General features: G+C 41.0%; 1 protein-coding gene across 1 annotated transcript in view; it reads right to left on the reverse strand.

The window, feature by feature from the left end:
- LOC149236052 (F-box/WD-40 repeat-containing protein At3g52030-like) overlaps positions 1 to 20,022 on the reverse strand; it is a 344,460-nt gene that overhangs the window by 168,577 nt on the left and 155,861 nt on the right. Inside the window, 1 exon segment of the mRNA XM_089372304.1 lies at positions 11,837 to 11,935. Within this exon segment, the coding sequence (XP_089228430.1) occupies positions 11,837 to 11,935 (99 nt within the window).

Consider the following 20,022-nt stretch of genomic DNA (forward strand, 5'->3'; position numbering starts at 1 on the left):
GATTTGATGTTGATGATGATGTGGTCAGCGCACAACTTCCTTCTTGATCCGAAAAACGCTCATATGGAAAATTTGGAATGTTCAAGACTTTTGTGACCTACGCTTCTTTATTTTCATGAACCTGATTTGTTATGACTGGTGGATCAACCATGCAAGCATCAACCTGATTCTTATCAATTTCCATTTTATCTGGGTCACCTTCAATTAGCCACTTTTCAATGGAACTAATGACCTCCTCATAATAAGATTACTGGACCTCCTTCAGGAGAGAGTCTCTCCATGACTCCTAGTCATTCTCGGAAAGTCAAGAATTTGACCTTTCCCAAGGGCTTCATCTGAATATCGACGACCAGCACATCAGTCCCCGTTGTACCACATCCCAGATAAAGTGGTATCTGATGTCTATATGCTTGGAGTGATCATCGAATCCCCCTCTGGTTGTCACAAAAGATCACGATGGCATCCAGCACGTGTCCAAACAGCTCACAGAAGAGCTTCCACAACTAGGCAGCTTCACACGAGATCATGCTCGTAACTATGTATACAGCCTCAGTGGTGCTTAAAGCAACTGATTTCTGCTTCCTGCTCATCCAAGCTATTGAAGCAGAACCCAAAGATAACCAACATCCAAAAGTGCTCTTGCAATCCTCCACACTGCCTACCTAATCAGCACCAGAATAATCATGCAGCTTCACACTTCTGGCAGTGTATCTTAATCCATGAGAGACTGTGCCCTGAAGATATCTCAAATGATTCTTGGCATCAATCCAGTGAGGCTCAACCATATATGAGCTCAACATGCTAATTGCAAAACATATATCCGGACGGGAGTTCACCAAGAACATCAATACTAATATGAGTTTATGAAACTCGACATTTCCCAAATCAGGTTCGACATCACTACCGCATAACTTCCTAAAATTAGGCTTCATCGAGGTAGTCACGACTTGCAGTTCACCATTCCAAATCCGAAATCCAACTACCTCTTACTTTTGCAAATGAGAGGGTCTACACCTGTCAGAAAGAGGTCGTCCTCATAAGGTGCAAGTATGAGAAGTCTATCATCCACAACCTTCAACCACTGGTTTGGATTGGCTTCACTCCTAGTGAATCTCAGCTTCATCAGCTAGCTATCAATCCTCTCATATCAAGCCTAGGGTGTTTGGTCTAAATCATAGAGAGCTTTCTTCAACCTGCATACATGAGATTCCTGAGTTGTTCCAAATCTGTGGACTTGCTACATGAGGGGAATGGTCCCCTTGTGAGTTTTCCATTGGTACATCTCTAACATGTACCTCCATGCTCTTCATGAGTTCAGGCATTCCTGTCACCATTTGACTCGCATTGGGTAGGGCCCCATAATGAACAAACCTCTGGTGCTATAGAAGAGATGTGTCAACTGACATGGTCCCCATTGGACTTCCTGCAACTTGATACAAATTGCCAACCCTGAACTTCAAGAGTAAAAACTCTTTTTTCAAATGTGTACCTTTCCATTGATGAATGCCACCTTGAGACCTTCCTCTTGTTAAAATTGGCAACCAGGGCAAAACTTCATGTGGGTCATCTTATTCATGGCTAATAATATTTTTATTAGATTCCTCTCGTCGAAAGGTGTAGGATTGATATAAAGATCATCTGATTCCGATAAGTATTCATGGAGATATGAATTTATTTTGATTATGGAATTATTATCAAGCCGAACTACAACTCATGTAGGCTCAGAAGCCCAACAGACGCATCTATTCAAACACCAACGTTGTGTATAAATATAGGAGGACTTTTCCTCATTTGGACTCACTCATCTCATCACATCTCTCTCTCTCTACTGCGCAGAAAATAGTCTCTTCTCTACTGCGCAGAAATGGGTCTCTCTCTCAAACATGTGAAGCCGGAAGCTGCTGAAACTGAAGCTGCAACTGCAGAAGTAAAGATTGACCTGCGTGGACTAGAAGATCTCCTCATCTAAACTGTGCTATAGGTTCATTTGAACCTCCTCTGAAAGCCGCAACTTTTGGTGGTGGAATCAAGTCAATCCGACGGACAGTTTACAAGATATCGACTGCCCTAGTTTGAAGGTAGCTGTCGAAACTGAAGCTGCAACTACAGAAGTAAAGATTGACCTGCGTGGACTAGAAGATCTCCTCATCTAAATTGCATTGTAGGTTCATCTGAACCTCCTCTAAAAGCCACAACTTTTGGTGGTGGAATCAAGTCAATCCGATGGGCAAGATATTGACTGCCCTAGTTTGAAGCCAGAAGCTGCCGAAACTAAAGTTGCAACTGCAAAAGTAAAGATTGACCTACGTGGACTAGAATATCTCCTCATCTAAACTACGTTGTAGGTTCATCTGAACCTCCTCTGGAAGCCGCAACTTTTGGTAGTGGAATCAAGCCGATCCGATGGTCGGTTTGTAAGATATCATCTGCCCTAGTTTGATGATGAAGCCACTAATGCTGATGCTGCTGATCTAGGGTTTGCTACTACTGATATAAATCAAATTTATTGTATTGTTTCTCTCTGTTGAATTATTGAAGATAAAAGAAGATTTGATCAAAGGGTTTCCCCACACATTGTGGGGTTTGTCCCTGGCTAGCCACCACATCTTGTGTCTCTTGTCTTGGCTTGTTTTCTGTCGATCGTTTAATGTTTTATCTGCACTTTACTTTATGTATATGTGATTGCTAATCTATGGAATATAATAAGAAAAAGAAGTAAATTGTTATAAGCATAGAACATACCATAATTTAACATGGTATCAGAGCTGAGGTGAAGACAAAGCCCGAGCAAGAGCAAGAGCAATCACCGAAGAGAAAATTGGCAAGGCTATCCTAAAAGAACGATGGGGTCCTCAACACTCTTTCTTGCCGAAGACAAGCTCCGTAAGAAAGCTAACTATCACAGATGGAAGATGTCTATCGATCTAACCCAAGAAGATCAAGGAGTGCTGGACCATGTAAGAGGCAATATTGTTGAGCCTCCATCAAATGCATCCGCTGCTGTCTGGAACAAATGGAAAAACGGAGAAATCAAAACAAAGAAGATCATCCGGGACTCTATCAACATGCACTTGGTGGCCTACATCTCTGAACTGGACACCTCCAAGGAAGTCTATGATAGACTGGCTATCACTGACAGGGGAATGGCACTCACAACTCTTGGAGGATTACATCTGAATGGTACGTGTTCAGGACTACTCTTCTGAACAATAATGTAATTCCTGGTTTCGAGGAATTAATGGCTAGATGCATTCAAGAAGAAACAAGGGTAGAAGAGCAAGAAATGCCCATGCCTAAAGGTCCTCCTGCTGCCTTTTCTTCTCATGCTAAGAAAAGAAATAATTTCGGGACTAAATCAAAAGGAAAGGCTGGACCTAAGGGTGGAAGAAAAGGACGATGTTACATTTGCAATAAAGTAGGTCACTATGCAAGGGAGTGCCCTAATAGAAAGGACTCACACTGGGACGATGATAAAAAATCCCTCTGATGGCAATCAAAGGAATGACAAATTCAATAGCAAAGGTAAGAGGAGAGCTGAGAATCAAGGAAGAGGACAAGCATTCAAGAAGCCTAGAAATTCCAGGATGTATTAGATGCACCTGACCTCCGAAAGAACCTGGTGTCCATCTCGACAATGGAAGACAAAGGCTATAAGGTAACCTTCAGCGATGGCAAGGTACGTGTATCGAAAAATAATATTAAAGATGCCTTTACTCTTGGGTTTCATGTTATCAAGTCGATGAAAGTCAGGTAGGTGTCATGTCTTATGACACATCTCTTCAGTCCGAACTTTGGCATCGGAGGTTTTCCCACCTTCATTATAAAGCTCTACCCGGTGTAAGACAAATGGTGACAAGGATGCCTGAATTTTCGAGTAGAGAAAGAAGGTGTATGTCCACGATGTGCCGAAGGAAAGCTCAAAAGGGGACCATTCCCCTCAAGCCAAAGCAAGACCTCTGATATATTACAGTTGGTTCACTCAAGCATATCTGAGGTTGGCATTAAGAGGGAGACTACTACACCACATACTCCTGAGCATAATGGTGTGGCGAAAAGGAAGAACCGTACAATTGTGGAACTGTCTCTATGGGTAGATGATGTAACAATCCCTGATGTGGAGGAACCCATGGATCTTATTTATCCACCTGAGCCTCCCTCTTCTAGGAAGAGGCCTTCATGGCTTAGGGGGATACTTGATGATGCTGAAGGACATGCTGCACCCAGAGGAACCTTCTGTGAAAGTAAGAAACCTAACAGGTATCAGGGATACCTGACCATCATGAGCACGATCATACAAAATGAGCCTCCATCATTCTCAGATGTCGTCAAGCATCAAGTATGGAAGGATGCTATGACCAAAGAATATGAGTCTATTATGGAGAATGATGTCTGGGAAGTAGCTCCCAGACTCCAAGACAAGACAATTGTCACTTCTAAATGGCTTTACAAGATAAAGCATGCAGCAAATGAAAGTATGGAAAAGTATAAGGCTCATTTTGTTGCTTGTGGTTTCTCCCAGAAGGAAGGTATAGACTATGATGTGATATTTGCACTTGTTGCCAGATATACAACCATCTGCTCGATCATAGCCCTTGCGGCTTCACAAGGATGGAACCTACATCAGATGGATGTCAAGATCGCGCTCTTGCACGGTTCTATCAAAGAAGAGGTCTACGTGGAGCAACCCGAAGGATTTGAGATTTATGATCGAAAATCGCATGTATGCAATTTGAAGAAGGCTCTCTATGGGCTGAAGCAAGCACCCCGAGCATGGTATGAGAGGATCGATAGCTACTTGATGATGTTGGGATTCGCTAGGAGTGAAGCCCATCCTAACCTTTACTTTAAGGTTGAAGATGACAAGCCTCTCATGCTGGTGCTGTATGTGGATGACCTCTTTCTAACAGGTGCAAACCCTCATTCACAAATGTAAGAGGGAGTTGGCTTCTGAATTTGAAATGAAGAACCAAGGACTTGAAGTGTGGCAGAAGCCAGGGGAAATTTTCCTATCTCAAGGAAAATATGTGGTAAAGATATTGGAAAGATTCAGTATGATGGACTGCAAGCCTGTGACTACCTCGAGGATCTTAACTTTTAGAAGTTATATGGTAGTGATGTCGGACCAGATTTGGGAAATGCCTCTGAGTTTCATAAACTCATTCACATTAATGTTCTTGGTGAACCTCCATCCGAACATATGTTTTGCAGTTAGCATTATAAGCTCATATTTGGTTGAGCCTCACTGGATTGATGCCAAGAATCTTCTAAGATATCTTCGTGGCACAATGGGTTAAGATACACTACCGGAGATGTGAGACTACTTGGATATACTGATGCTGATTGGGCAGGCAGTGTGGTGGACCATAAGAGCACTTCCGGGTGTTGTTTCACCTTGGGATCTACTTCGATATCCTGGATGAGCAGGAAGCAGAAGTCGGTGGCTTTGAGCACCACCGAAGCAGAATATATTGCTGCTAGCATGACCTCGTGTGAGGCAGTCTGGTTGCGAAAGCTCTTTAGTGAGCTGTTTGGATTTACATTAGATACCACTGTGATTCTCTGTAACAACCAGAGGTGGGATTTGATTATTGAGGAATCCCGTATTCATCGATTGCTCCAACAGATAGACATCATCTGGGATATGGTAAGTCGACGAGCAAGGAGGCTCCATCGCATTAAGATGATGTACAGGTCGATACACCTTTTCAAAGCCCCGAGGAAAGATCTAATCTGTGATTTTCTCAAACAACTTGGAGTCGTCAAGAAACCCTTGTACAAGGGTCCTGCATGTTGCATACATTGAGCTCTGGGAGCTCTGAGGGCTTGCGGTTCTTACTGGAGCAACATACGACCACAGGGTGACTCACCCTCCCCTGGTGGTGTGCACTGGAACAAGATGATTCGCTCTCTTGTGGAACAGGATGATTCGCTCTCTTGTGTAGCAGGATGATTAGTTCTCCTGTGAGGCCTGGATTGATGTGTTCTCCATGGCGACTGTAGCAGGATTGATGTGTTCTCCTGTGAGGCGTGGATTAATGTGTTCTCCATGGCGACTGTAGCAGGATTGATGTGTTCTCCTGTGAAGCTTGGATTGATGTGTTCTCCATGGCAACTGTAGCAGGATTGATGTGTTCTCCTGTGAGGCCTAGATTGATGTGTTCTCCATGGCGACTGCAGCAGGATTGATGTGTTCTCCTGTGAGGCCTGGATTGATGTGTTCTCCATGGCGGCCTGGATTGATGTGTTCTCCATGGCGATTGTAGCAAGATTGATGTGTTCTACTATGAGGACAGGATTGATTAGTTCTCCTGTCGAGGCATCCTAACCATGCAGTCTGGGACTCATGGGAAGTACCTCTCATCTGATCAATGAGCAGGGAAATGAAGTTAGGGACCATAGTAGTACCGATGGACGTATCGTTGTATCTACCGTACTCCCTACGCTAAGATGACCTCCATTGATCTGGGATCAATGATACTAGTCTAGGACCAGTGGTAGGAGTTGTACCTTACTATGACACTGACTTCGGGTTGGCTGAGACTAGTCTGGGACCAATGGTACATACTCCGAGACTGACTTCGTGTCAGTGCAGCACTGGTCTGGGACCAGTGAGAGTGGTACATACTATGACGCTGACTTCGGGTCGGTTGAGACTGGTCTGGGACAAGTGGTACACTCTCTGAGACTGCGATACTGGTCTGGGAGCAGTGGTAGGAGTGGTACTTACTATGAAGCTGACTTCGGATCGGTTGAGACTAGTCTGCGACTAGTAGTACGCACTCTGAGACTGACTTTGAGTCAGTGGAGGATGATACTGGTCTAGGACCAGTGGAGTTGCACTCACTATGACGCTGACTTCGGGTTGGTTGAGACTGGTCTAGGACCAGTGGTACATACTCTGAGACTGACTTTTGAGTCAGTATGATACATCCTCGATCAATTCTTCTTCTTCATAATTCAGACAAAAGCAGAGCAGAACAATACAGATTAGTACAAGGATAAACAAGACAAAGCAGAATAGGCAGAATAGAGCAGAGCAGGGCAAGCGTCAAGTTGTACAAGGGCAGTGCATTTGATGGATGAATAGTAACGACCGATAGACAGATTGCAGATGAAGTTCTCCCTAGTTGAGAGGGAGTGTTAAAATTGGCAACCAGGGCAAAACTTCATGTGGGTCATCTTATTCATGGCTGATAATATTTTTATTAGATTCCTCTCGTCGAGAAGTGTAGGATTGATATAAAGATCATCCAATTCTGATAAGTATTCATGGAGATATGAATTTATTTTTATTATGGAATTATTATCAAGCCGAACTACAACTCATGTAGGCTTAGAAGCCCAACAGTCGCATCTATTCAAACACCAACGTTGTGTATAAATATAGGACATTTCCTCATTTGGACTCACTCATCTCATCACATCTCTCTCTCTCTACTGCGCAAAAAAGAGTCTCTTCTCTACTGCGCAGAAATGGGTCTCTCTCTCACACATGTGAAGCCGGAAGCTACTGAAACTGAAGCTGCAACTGCAGAAGGAAAGATTGATCTGCGTGGACTAGATGATCTCCTCATCTAAATTGCGTTGTAGGTTCATCTGAACCTCCTCTGAAAGTCGCAACTTTTGGTGGTGGAATCAAGTCAATCCGACGGACGGTTTGCAAAATATCCACTGCCCTAGTTTGAAGGAAGCTGCCGAAATTGAAGTTGCAACTGCAGAAGTAAAAATTGACCTGCGTGGACTAAAATATCTTCTCATCTAAATTGTGTTGTAGGTTCATCTGAACCTCCTCTGAAAGCCGCAACTTTTGGTGGTGGAATCAATTCAATCCGATGGACGGTTTGCAAGATATTGACTGCCCTAGTTTGAAGTCGGAAGCTGCCGAAACTGAAGCTGCAACTGCAGAAGTAAAGATTGACCTGCGTGGACTAGAATATCTCCTCATCTAAACTATGTTGTAGGTTCATCTGAACCTCCTCTGGAAGCCGCAACTTTTGGTGGTGGAATCAAGCCGATCCGACGGTCGGTTTGTGAGATATCGTCTGCCCTAGTTTGATGATGAAGCCGCTAATGCTGATGTTGCTAATCTAGGGTTTGCTACTGCTGATATAAATCAGATTTATTGTACTGTTTCTCTCTGCTAAATTATTGAAGATAAAAGAAGATTTGATCAAAGGGTTTCCCCACACATTGTGGGGTTTGTCCCTGGCTAGCCGCCACATCTTGTGTCTCTTGTCTTGGCTTGTTTTCTATCGATCGTTTAATGTTCTATCTGCACTTTACTTTATGTATATGTGATTGTTAATCTGTGGAATATAATAAGAAAAAGAAGTAAATTGTTATAAGCATAGAACATACCATAATTTAACACATCTTCCATGGACACTAGGTTCTTCTTGAGAACAAGTACATAAAGAACTTCTTGTAAATGAATCATGTTACTTTCATTCAATTGAAGGGTAACATTCCCTACACCCTTTCCGAGATAGGTGGCATTGACTCCAAGAATAATATCCATGATTGTTTCCTTCTCTATCAGATTAGAGAGCGCTTCCCTGTGTCTGGTGAAGTGCCTTAAAGCACCACTACCAATATACAACTTTTCCATAGTGTCCGGAGGAGAGGTAGTGAAGATAGCTGATATAAGGTGATACTCCTCTTGCTTATCCGAAACAACATTTGATTCTTCATACATGGAGATCCTTGCTTCTTGAAGAGTCGGCCATTTCCCTAACGACCTGCATTTCTTTTTCCTTTGCCATTGTACCTGTCATTCCTTCGATCATTGAAGATGTCCCTGGAATGATTGTTATCATCATCAAGTGATGTGTCCCTTCTATTCGGACACTCCTTTGCATAATGGCCAAATTTATTACAGGGCATCATCGTTTCCTTCCACCCTTGGTGTACTTGTTCTTTGTAGCTGGTGCACTTTATGGAGGCTTAGAATTGAGCCTTTTCGTCCTTTCCAACTGTCTTCAATGATTGCTCTTTCACTCTTGCTTGGGCTTTGTCTTCGCCTCACCTCTAATACCATGTTAATTTTAGGTATGTTCTATGCTGAGAGTAACTTACTTCAATTTTTCATTTAGCTCAATATCAATTCCAGATTAGCAATCACATCAGCATGATAGTAAAGTGCAGATAGAACATTAAACATAAACATTAGAAGACAAGAGGACACAAGATGTGGCAGGCGCCAGCCAAGGACAAACCCCAATGTGGGGAAACCCTTCATCAATTCTTCTTATATTCTTCAATAGTTCAACACAGAGAGAGAGTACATATACATCAAAAGTCAACATTTTGACTCATCAAAATAAGAGCAAAGATCTTCTCTAAGAAGATGACACATGAGATAGCAGATCTGAACTTAGGTGAAGGCATATTGCTTCAACTGATTCTCCAAGGTGATTCCATCACCATGCTGCACCCATCACTATGCTGCATCCATCCAAGTTGCATCCAACACCATGCTGCACCCATCACTGTGCTGCATCCATCCAAGCTGCATCCAACAAATTGCTAGCTGCTCTAGTAATTCTGGTTGCAGCTTCAAACTCCCTTGACTGTGATGAATGGCTGATCTGAACAAACTCCAAACAATCCTAAGACAGCAGCCCCAAGGTAGTCTTAGCTATGGTGCTATGGCCTGCGGCCTAGCACATAGCAACGCTGAAGAGAGTGTCTTCAAAACATCACCAATGCATGTGATACTGTTTCCTCTCATTGCACACAAACCATGAAGGAGCACAGATACACACACACACACACATATATACCGAGACCTGTTGTGATATCACTGATATACATATTAATATTGCAAGGAGGCAGATCCATATACTGTGAGATAAAGCTCTATACACAGAAATGTTGAGATTGATATCACAGAAATTGTGACTATGTCAAGAATGAATCTAACCCAGAATTCATATTAATACAGTGCCTCTTTTCTGCTCCGTCCATCCGAGGACTATCTTGACTACGTCTTTAATTTACAGGTATGCCGAGAATGATACAAGCACAGACCTCCTTGCGTCCTTCTGTCATGCGTTGATCACCATGAGACTAACCTGGGTACCCATCCGAGGTAGCAGTCAAACCCTGAATAGAAACCTCTCTGTGGTGCGGATCTGGGTCTTCCTTTTGCTGCGTTTGAGGGTCTCTTGAGACGAGTAGACCTCTCCTTAGGACAGCAGATTGAGGACCCTTTGAACAGCATATAAGAGCCAACTCTATGACTGCGGTTAGGGCTTGTACTGACTGCAGTTAGGGCACATAAAAACCCTCCTTAAACTGCGGCCTAGTCTCTTCAAAGATTGCGGATAGAAGACTGCGTCTAGGGCACCAGCTTGTGACACTTGATAAGACTGCGGTTAGGGCTTGTCAAGGTCCCCTCTTTACAGCGAATACATGCCTCCTTTTGCTGCCTATGAAACCCTCACTGACTGCGTTCTAGGTGACAAGAACAGCGGCATTAGACCTGCGTTTAGGTCACTTCCTAGCTGTGTTAAGGAAGCCTTCTTCCCTGACTGTGTTTGGGCTCCTTCCATGACTGCGTTAGAGTCTAGGGCATCCTTCCATGACAGCGTTTAGCCTTCATGACTGCGTATTAGATTTAGGGCAGCATAGAGCCTAGAGCACTCCCTCTAGATCTCTCCTTCATCAAACCCAAAACAGAATGAAGAGAGAGATCACAAGAATGAGTGTGTCCAAATGACTTGAGGACCTCTTCTATTTATACTAAAACGTGGAGGACAAGAGGGGGTAATTTGGTTGCTGACCGACCTTGACGAATTGTCACATAACACAAATAAATTCATATCTCCATGAATACATATCGGAAACGGATGATATTTAGATAAATCCTACACCTCTCAACGAGAGGAATCCAAGAAAAATATTAGCTGCCATAAATAAGTAGACCCACATGGAGTTTGGCCCTAGTTGCCAATTTTAACAGAAAATTAGATCTCCGAGCTAGACATGGACTGAGATACAAACCTCGCCTTAAGGTTGCAATCCTGCAAAAGGAGTTTCGTTGGGTGGTTGGTGAACCAAGTACCTTCTGGAACATATCCAGGATGACCCCTATTTGTTTCAAGTCATTAGTTTATTTGTTTGTGATAAATATTAGAATTTATGCATTAAGATATTGAAGCGGATTTGTATATTAAAACTACCCAAGATTGCTTGCAATTTTTATATTGTTGATTCCTTGATCATTTATTTCTGCTCCCCTTACTTAATCCAACTTCAAAAATTTGGTTGTTGTTTGAGTTGGGTAGCATGTCAGAATATCACAATCCAGGATGACTACAGTTTGTTTTAAGTCACTAGTTTCTTTGTTTGCAATACACAGAAGTTTTGCATTAAGAAGTTACTGAAGTGGATTTACATATTAAAACTACCCAAGATTGTTTGCATTTGTTATATTGTTAATTCCTTGATCAGTTATTTTTGCTCCCCTTGCTTAATTCAACTTTCACAGTTCTGTTGTTCTTCAAGTTGGATAGTATGTCAGAATATGGCAATTTATCAACTATTCAATTACAAGAGGGGCATAGCAGAAACCTTTGAAAACCAAAAAACTTCTAGGAATTACATTTTTGAATTTTTCTATAAACATCAAAATATTCAATTTGAATAGCTAACACCTACAACCACAGACATTTTTTCTCGGGAGGCAATATTTACTCTATTCTACTAAAATCAGCAAGGACTGAGTTAAGAAAGAAAAAAGAAAAAAATATGTACCCACATTGCAAAGAAGATACTGTCAAAATATTATCAGTAGCAAACTACAATCAATCATTTAGAGAAATATAGACACTACCTTGCTCTTGTCAAAGTCCAGGTCAACCAAAGAAGCCTTATTTGGAGTCGAGTATTCCTCCACACAACGAAAACTCTTCAAGCACCAAATCCGTGCTATCTAATATTTACAGAAGAAACAAATTAATTAGTTGTCCTGAACTAAAAATACAAAATATAAGCGCAGTCAATATACAAAACAATCCAAGGACCATTTCCAGCTGGTGGGATATCCACCTTACAAGCCTATAAACATATAAGAGGTTGGTGAAAATAAATACTAATCTCCCAATAATAGTGTCTCATATTTCAATATCTTGCAAAAATGGCAAGCACAATTGGTTCTCTAGAAATATTAAGTATATAGTGAATTAACATGCAAGGCTTAAAAGTTAATGACCATTTAGTTCTAGGTGTTAGGCGTTAGGTGTTCCTAGGTTAAATAAGTGAAGTGATGTATACATTAATGATTGTAAGTAATAACATAGTAGTTTAATCATAATTATCTCCACAGTTAACAAAACCACCTCAACAAGCAGTTGAATAAAACATCAACTTGACTATATGAGCAATTCTTTTTTTAATAAAATGTACATCCAAGAATTGTGATTGTTTCTCAATCAGTTCTCTCCTCTCATAAAGGTTTTATCATGGTATCAAAACCATGTTTTGGGGCACGCACATTCAGTACAGATAAAACCTAAGAGGAAGAAGAGGAAGCATGTTTGTGGGTGACATCACTAAAACTGAAGATGCCAACTTTGTCTGGCATCAAAGTCATTCTTGGGCCAGACTTTGCTCAAGCATCTTGATCCTCATTGACCAACAGGGGGAATACAGAATCCTGACAACAGAAAAGTACTAAAAGAATGGCCCACTCCCACCACTATTTCAAACTTGGAAGTGTTTTTTAGGTGGCATTAGCTTCTACATAAAGTTAATTCACCACTACTTTCATATTGCTCATCCTCTAAATCAGCTCACCAACAAGAAAACTCTTATATGGGAACTAGCGTCTGACATGACTTTCCAAAGATCGAAGGATGATCTATTTTCCACTCTAGTGCTTGTTATCATTCACCTTCAGCAGCACTTCAAGGTTGAAACCAATGCTTCACAATTAGAAATAAGCACCATACTTAAGCAAGGAGACCATCCATTGCCATACCATTCATAAACTCTGTCACAAGCCAAGATCAACTATAGTACATACAACAAATAGTTCTACTCCTTGTTTGAAGCACTTAAGCAATGGCACCATTATCTACATGATAAGCATACAATCTGCATAATGATCACACACCACTTTGTTTCTTGAATTCTTAACCTAAGATCTAAGAACATTGTCACTTGAAGTGAGCATCATATATCAGCATCAAGTCTAGCAGCCTTATCTACAAAGAGAGAATAAATTGAAGGCACTATGCAGCTACAATATACAACAATCACATTGTGAGATAGAAAATTAGCCGAGGGTCTCCACGCTTTTGGCAGATTTTGCTTTCCTGTTTATCAGTGAAGCATGACCTTTATAAGGCTCACAGACCTTGACGAGTCATATGCCAAACCGAGTAACTCTCATAGAACCCGTGCATGAGACCCTTACTTGCGCTCTATGTCACAAGGTTCGTCGAACTTTAACTTTTAGGTTCGAATTTTGGCGAACCTTAAAAAAATGTTGAGGTTCAGCGAACCTCATAGCCATTGACCAAGTCCATAAATCAAAATTCATAACTTCATGTCACAACTCAAGATTGTAATTTAATCTTGCAGTTTCCACGTCTGTGATAGCATTTTTTATGTTTACTGATGTTGATTTCTTACCATTTTATCCTATAATTCATTTATATATATATATGGCAAACCTCATCAAAAAATTTGAACTCAAACCTAACCTAATCATTGTCGAACCTGAACTCGAACCCAAACCATGTGAGGCTGTGCTGATTCACATACGACTCGTATCAAACTCATATGGACCCGTATAAGACCCATCCCTGGCAGCAAATTTCGAATTTTTTTTTAGATCAATTGGATGGGAAGGGAAAATCGAGGGATTCTATATTTTGCCAAGTATTATACAAGTCATATATGCGTCGTTCTCGATTCTTATACGAGTTGCCAAGTCAATAGCCAGAAGAGTCTTATACGAGTATGAGTTGTGCAACACTTTTGTTTATAGATTTGCAATATAGTTCAAAGTTGAGCATTGTGACAAAGTCAAAAATGATCATTCTATCATGTACACGATCATCAAAGCAATAATTAACTCCCTCCTAAAAATAAGCTCCATAGTCCATGCCCAAGTCAAACTTTATCCCTTCTTTCCATGCACTTGAAAATCTAAGATACAACCAACAGGACCTTGAAATTGATCATGGTGATAAAGTAAAGCTTGATCAAAACCTTCTCTCCAATTGTATACCACGGCACAATGGAGAGAAAGTGTGTGTGCTAGGGAAGCAATGAGGCAATATGATTAGCCTCTTGAGCTAATTCGTAGTGATATTTGTGGGTCTATGGCAACCCATTCTCTTGCGGGGTCTAAGTACTTCCTCTCCTTCATTAATGGCTTTTCTTTCTTCCTTTAATCTAAGAATGAAGTGTTTGGCAATTTCAAAGCATTTAAGTTCTTAGTGGAAAATCAAAGTGTTACCTCCTATTATCTTGCCTATCAGCAAGGTACATATACTTTTCAGTGAAGCATTTATCACCATTGCAAGCCCAAGGTCGCAAGTCAAAATCCAAGTAAAAAACATCCTACACTTGTGTCTTTTGTCCTTGAGTCCATATTCAGTTGGTTGGTCAAACCATGCCTTGTCCCTTGAAGCTTCACTTAAGGTCATTATCGTCACTAAGAGGATTGGAGGGCTTTAGGTGAACTTTCTTAGCGACTCATGGTTTTATGGGAAGCTACATTTGTTGTGGTGATCATGTTGAATGGTGTTGTCATTGATGCCAACATTTGTCTACGAATGCTCTTAATATCTGTCTATGGATTGCAATGATTGAAGCTGCAACGGTCAATGTTGAATTTTTGTAACTATGGCCGGTTTTCATAATGTATATTTTCATCATTATATATTTATTGCAAACATGTTCTTCATGCTCAAAAGAATTTATATTATTTGTATTTGTCAAAGAAATATTTATAAAGGCATGTTCTTCATGTCCTTTGGAAAAAGAAAAATTTGAATTTTGAAATAATGATTTCCCTCCACGAGAAGACCAAGTAGGCCCATCCTATTGCACAAGTCAGCGCTCCTCTCGCACAAGTTGGCTCAACCACTTATGGCACCCATTCGACCCTCAAGGAAGACTATAAATTCAAGTGTCTTGTCCTCCCTCAAGGCACTTCGCATATCTCATAACAAGAAATAAACCTCTGTAATCTTCAAAGAAATTCAAGGAGTCAAGGAGGCTGAAAATAGATGCATATAAAGTACTCTATCTACGCTTGCTAAAGCAAGTTCAAGAGGTCGAGTTTCTGTGATTCATTTCAGAGGCAAGTTTCGAAAGATTCTGTGAATTGTTTTTGAGACAGGGTCCGAAAGTTTTTGTGATTCGTTTCTGAGGCAAGATCCGAAAAGTTTTCGCGATTTGTTTCTAAGGCAGGGTCCGAAAGTCTTGCAATTCGTTTTTGAGGAAAAGTTCAAAATTTTTGTGATTCGTCTCTGAGGAAAAGGACAAATTTTTATGGTTTATCTTTGGGGAAAAGGGTTGAATTATCTATGTTATCTTTGTGGTTGCAATCATTTTTGGTGAGGGCAGACTTGGATTCTTGATGAGAGTTTGAGCTTATCATCCATACTGGCCAGTTGTCTTTTACCTTGACTTTGATGTCTCTCTTGATTTGACTCTATAAGTAAAGGACTGTTGGGTTTTCCCCCATGTGGGTTTTCCCAAGGTAAAATGTTGTGCTCTTGTGTGATTGTCTCTTTATGATCCTTATGGTGTTTTTGCTTTACTCTTGAGCTCCTCTGTGTAATTGCTTTACGATGGAAAAGATATCAAGAAGAAGATTAAACTAATAATTATCATAAAAAGTAATTATCTATAAAGAGGATGAACTAGGCTTTTCAACAGTTAAGATGTACTGGAACCTCACATGCATGATCATAATGCCCTACACTTGTTGAAGAATTTGAGGATGAAGATCAATGCATTTGCTCCCATAACCATCTTCATTTGATTCCCCTTGTTGTGTCGATTCCAAAAGTAGGTAGCGCGTCACATGGGTCCTCTCAGTTGAGGAGATATGGCTTCTTGAATTTAAAAGCCCCCATGCGTGGTCATGGATCCCCAAATAGATATTGAAAGTCAGCTTGGTGATTAGACCAATGTTGCAGGAAGCCCCCCCCCCCCCCGCCCCCCCCCGGTTCCAAGCCCCGAAGCGCGTCCCATAGGAAGCACCTAGGAAGCTTGGCCGCAAGCGGCGCTTCCGAATTCGGAAGCGCCGCTTTGACATTTTTTGTCGTTTCCTGGAAATTTGGAAGCGCAGCACGAAAGCGCCGCTTCAAGGCTTCCGAAGCACGCTTCGTACAGCACTTCGGGCCTCAGAAGCATGGCACTTCGGAGGAGGAAGCGTACGTTTCCCATACGCTTCAGGAAAGAGGCTGCGTGCAAGGCAAAAAAACATTTTTTTTTTATTTTTTTTTAATTTATGTTAACTTAGCATAAAGGGGGTGGGTTAGGGTGAGGTTGGAGTGAGGTTAAGGTGAGGAATGAAAAGAATAAAGCCCCCATTCATTCCTCATTTTCTTAGTTTGAATTTATGAGAGTTGGAGAAGAGAAGAGAGGAGAGGAGAAAAGAAGAGAGGAAAGGAGAGGAGAAGAGAGGAGAGCTTGGAGGAGTGAAGAATGAGGAGCTAGGAGAAGGAGGAGGAGCTTGGAGTAAGAGCTTGGAAGGCTTCATCTACAAGAGCTAAAGAGGTAAGTTCAAACCCCAAACTCCCTTATTTTTTTTGACAATTTTTTTGTATTTTTCTCTTCCCTCTCCTACTCTTTCCCATTGTTTCTACTTGCTCCTTTACTTACAGGTTGTCCACCACCTATATCCATATTCCAAGATGGTGTTCTTTTGGCTTCTATGTATCATTCCACTCTTGGTTTTAATGATGGCAAAGGAGAATAGAAATAGAAGGGAAGAAACACAAGAGGACAGTGGTCCCAATATGAGTGACCCAATTTATGATGAGGAGGAAGGGTTTGAAGAGGAAGGGGATGAACCTGAAGGGGACACTGAAACACAAGATGGGAAAGCTACATCAACACCCTTGTGGAACTATGTGACCAAACTTGTTGGGGGAAAGGGTGGTGGATCTTACAAATTTGTGTGCCCTCATGGTTGTCATGGAGAAAAACCATATTGTGGTTCATATACCCGTCTGAGGAGGCATCTTTGTGGGGCGCTGGACAGTGATGAAAAAAAGGGTCCTGTGGGGGTACAAATTTGCCCAAACATTTCAAATGAAGAAAGAAGAAAATACATCCAAATAGAGATGGCTGCACAACAAAAAAACAAGAAACAAAAAACTCATTCTGAATCAAGTGCAACCTCTAAATTTGATAGTTGCTCATCTCCTCATGGTACTTCTGCAAGCTCTGGAGGTAGAAGAACAATAGGGGATTTCCTTAATGTTGCTAGGAGGGATGATGTGGATGGAAAGATAGTCCATTTTCTTTGTGCTTGCGGTGTACCATTCAATGTGCTTCGCTCTCCCTATTGGCATGAAATGGTAAAGGCCATCAATGAAGCCCCAAAAGGATACAAGGCCCCCAACTATGAGAAAGCTAGAACAGTGTTATTAAAAAGAGGAAAAGCTAAGGTTCAAAGAGCTTTGACACGTTTTACAAATGAGTGGGTAGATTCTGGGGTATCCATTGTATCAGATGGGTGGACAAATATTAGAAACCAACATTTGATAAATGTTCTTGGTGTTTCTTCTAGTGGTGCAGTATTTATTGCATGTCATGACTCCTCCTCCATCACTGCATCTGCACAAAACATTGCAGATCTCCTATTGAAATCAATCAAAGATGTTGGTCCGAATAATGTGGTTCAAGTGATCATAGATAATGCAGCAAATTGTAAGGCAGCAAGAAAAATTATTGAGCGTACTTATCCACACATCTTTTGGTCTGGGTGCCTGGTTCACACATTGAACCTTTTGATGCATGATATTGTGAAGCACAAAGAATGTGGGTGGATTACTGAGCTTTACAGGAGAGGGAAGCAGCTCATTAAATTCATCACAGGGCATACAAGGGTAAACTACTTCTATGGCACTTACTCCAAGTTGCAGTTGCTTAAAATTGCAAAGACAAGATTTGCTAGTTATTACCTCACCTTTAGGCGGCTAGTGAAGGTGAGACAAGCTTTAACTAATCTAGTGTGTGCTGAATCATGGGATGAAATTAACACTGACATAGATGGTGCTAATGCAGTCAAGGACACTGTTCTTGACAGTTACTTTTGGGCACAGGTTAAATATGTTTTGCAATTCACCAAACCAATTTATTCCATGATCAAGTTTGCAGATTCACATCAACCAGTAATTGGGGAGGTGTATGAGCAAATGGATAGCATGTTGGGGCAGATTAAAGACATTGTTGAGCCTAGAGATAGCACCTTGTACAATTATATTCATGCAAAGGTGGAAAACCGATGGGAAATGCTAAATGTTCCATTGCATGCATTAGCATATGTTTTGACACCTAAATACTATCATCCATCATGGCTTTCAACACCAGCACCTAGGGGGGAAGCAGGAGAAAACTACACTAAGATCAGAAGGTTCACAAAAAATATATGGTTGCATTGAGTAAATTAATCCCTGATGAGGAGGACGCTGCATTGGTACGGAGACAGGTGAGCAACTATATGCTTAACACTGGTCCATTTGGGAGCATGCATGCAATTAAAGATCGAGAGACTTTTTCTTCTCGAGTGGTGGAACATGCATGGAGGGGGTACTCCACTTCTACAGGCTTTGGCATTGTGGGTGCTATCACAGGTGGTAAACACTTCTTCTGCAGAGAGGTGTTGGAGCTCTTATTCTTTCATCCACAGTGTTAAAAGGAACAGGATGAATTTAGACCAGGCAGAGAGCTTGGTTTATGTTCATTACAACTTGCGATTGTTGTCCCATTACTGTGAAGATGCAAAGTCTAATAAAGACTTGTTGATTTGGGACAAGAATCCAGAGGAGCCCAATTTGGAGGATGGAGTGTTGCGATTAGAGCAATTAGAGGATGCTCTTATCCAGGTATGTCCATTGTGGTATGAATTTTCCAATTTTTCCTTATAAAGCATTTCTCTAATTCATGTTTTTATTTTTTTTGTTAACTAGTGTTTTTTTTTTTGCATGAATTTTTTGAGCGATTCCAGGATGATGATGATCGTGTTGATAATATGCCACCCCTACCCCCATCTGGTCCCTTGGTTCCTAGGTTCCATGGTTCAACACCAACAGCAGGGGGTTCTTCTTCATCAGTTTCAGTGCCACAACTTCCACAGGCACCATCTTCTTCATTGCCACCACGTGGAGGCCCGCCGCCACGTTCTCTTCGTGGTGGAAGGAGGAGAGATTAGTAGATATATTCACAATCTACTACTTTTTGTCATAGATTACTCATTAGACTTGCAGACTTGAGAATTTGAATTTTGAACCTTTTTTGTCTTGGCGGTGACCAAGTGACATATTTTGTAAACATTATTATTTGAATTTTGGACATGACAAATGTTGGCAGTTGCTCACTTGCTAGATAAATCATAATATGCTCTATGTTTTATGTTTTATAATATGCTTAAATGTTTTATGTTTTATAATATGCTTAAAAATTTGATGTATGTTTGTAATAGCTAGAATATAGATGATTGTTGTACTTACTAGCAACTACAATGGAATCATGGATGCCATATCTATCTTGATTTATGCAAAAATATGCATGTTTTCATGTCTTCTACAATTAATTTGGTATTTGGGATGTTTGTTTTGAGTATAAATGCAAAAAAATATAAATATATATATAGCAGACGCTTCCATGGACGCTTCGCTTCCTAGATTTTTGGAAAATGACACTTCGGCGTCCCCGCTTCGCTTCTGCTTCGTGCAACATTGGATTAGACAATGTTGAAGAAATTTTGCTTATTATCATGTGTGCGGATTTACCTTTCCATCTAAAATGATTAATTAGCTTCTAAAG

Source organism: Pinus tabuliformis, chromosome 8 (genome assembly GCF_031772625.1).
Source record: "Pinus tabuliformis cultivar Carrire ecotype Pingquan chromosome 8, CPIR1, whole genome shotgun sequence".
NCBI classification, from domain to species: domain Eukaryota; kingdom Viridiplantae; phylum Streptophyta; class Pinopsida; order Pinales; family Pinaceae; genus Pinus; species Pinus tabuliformis.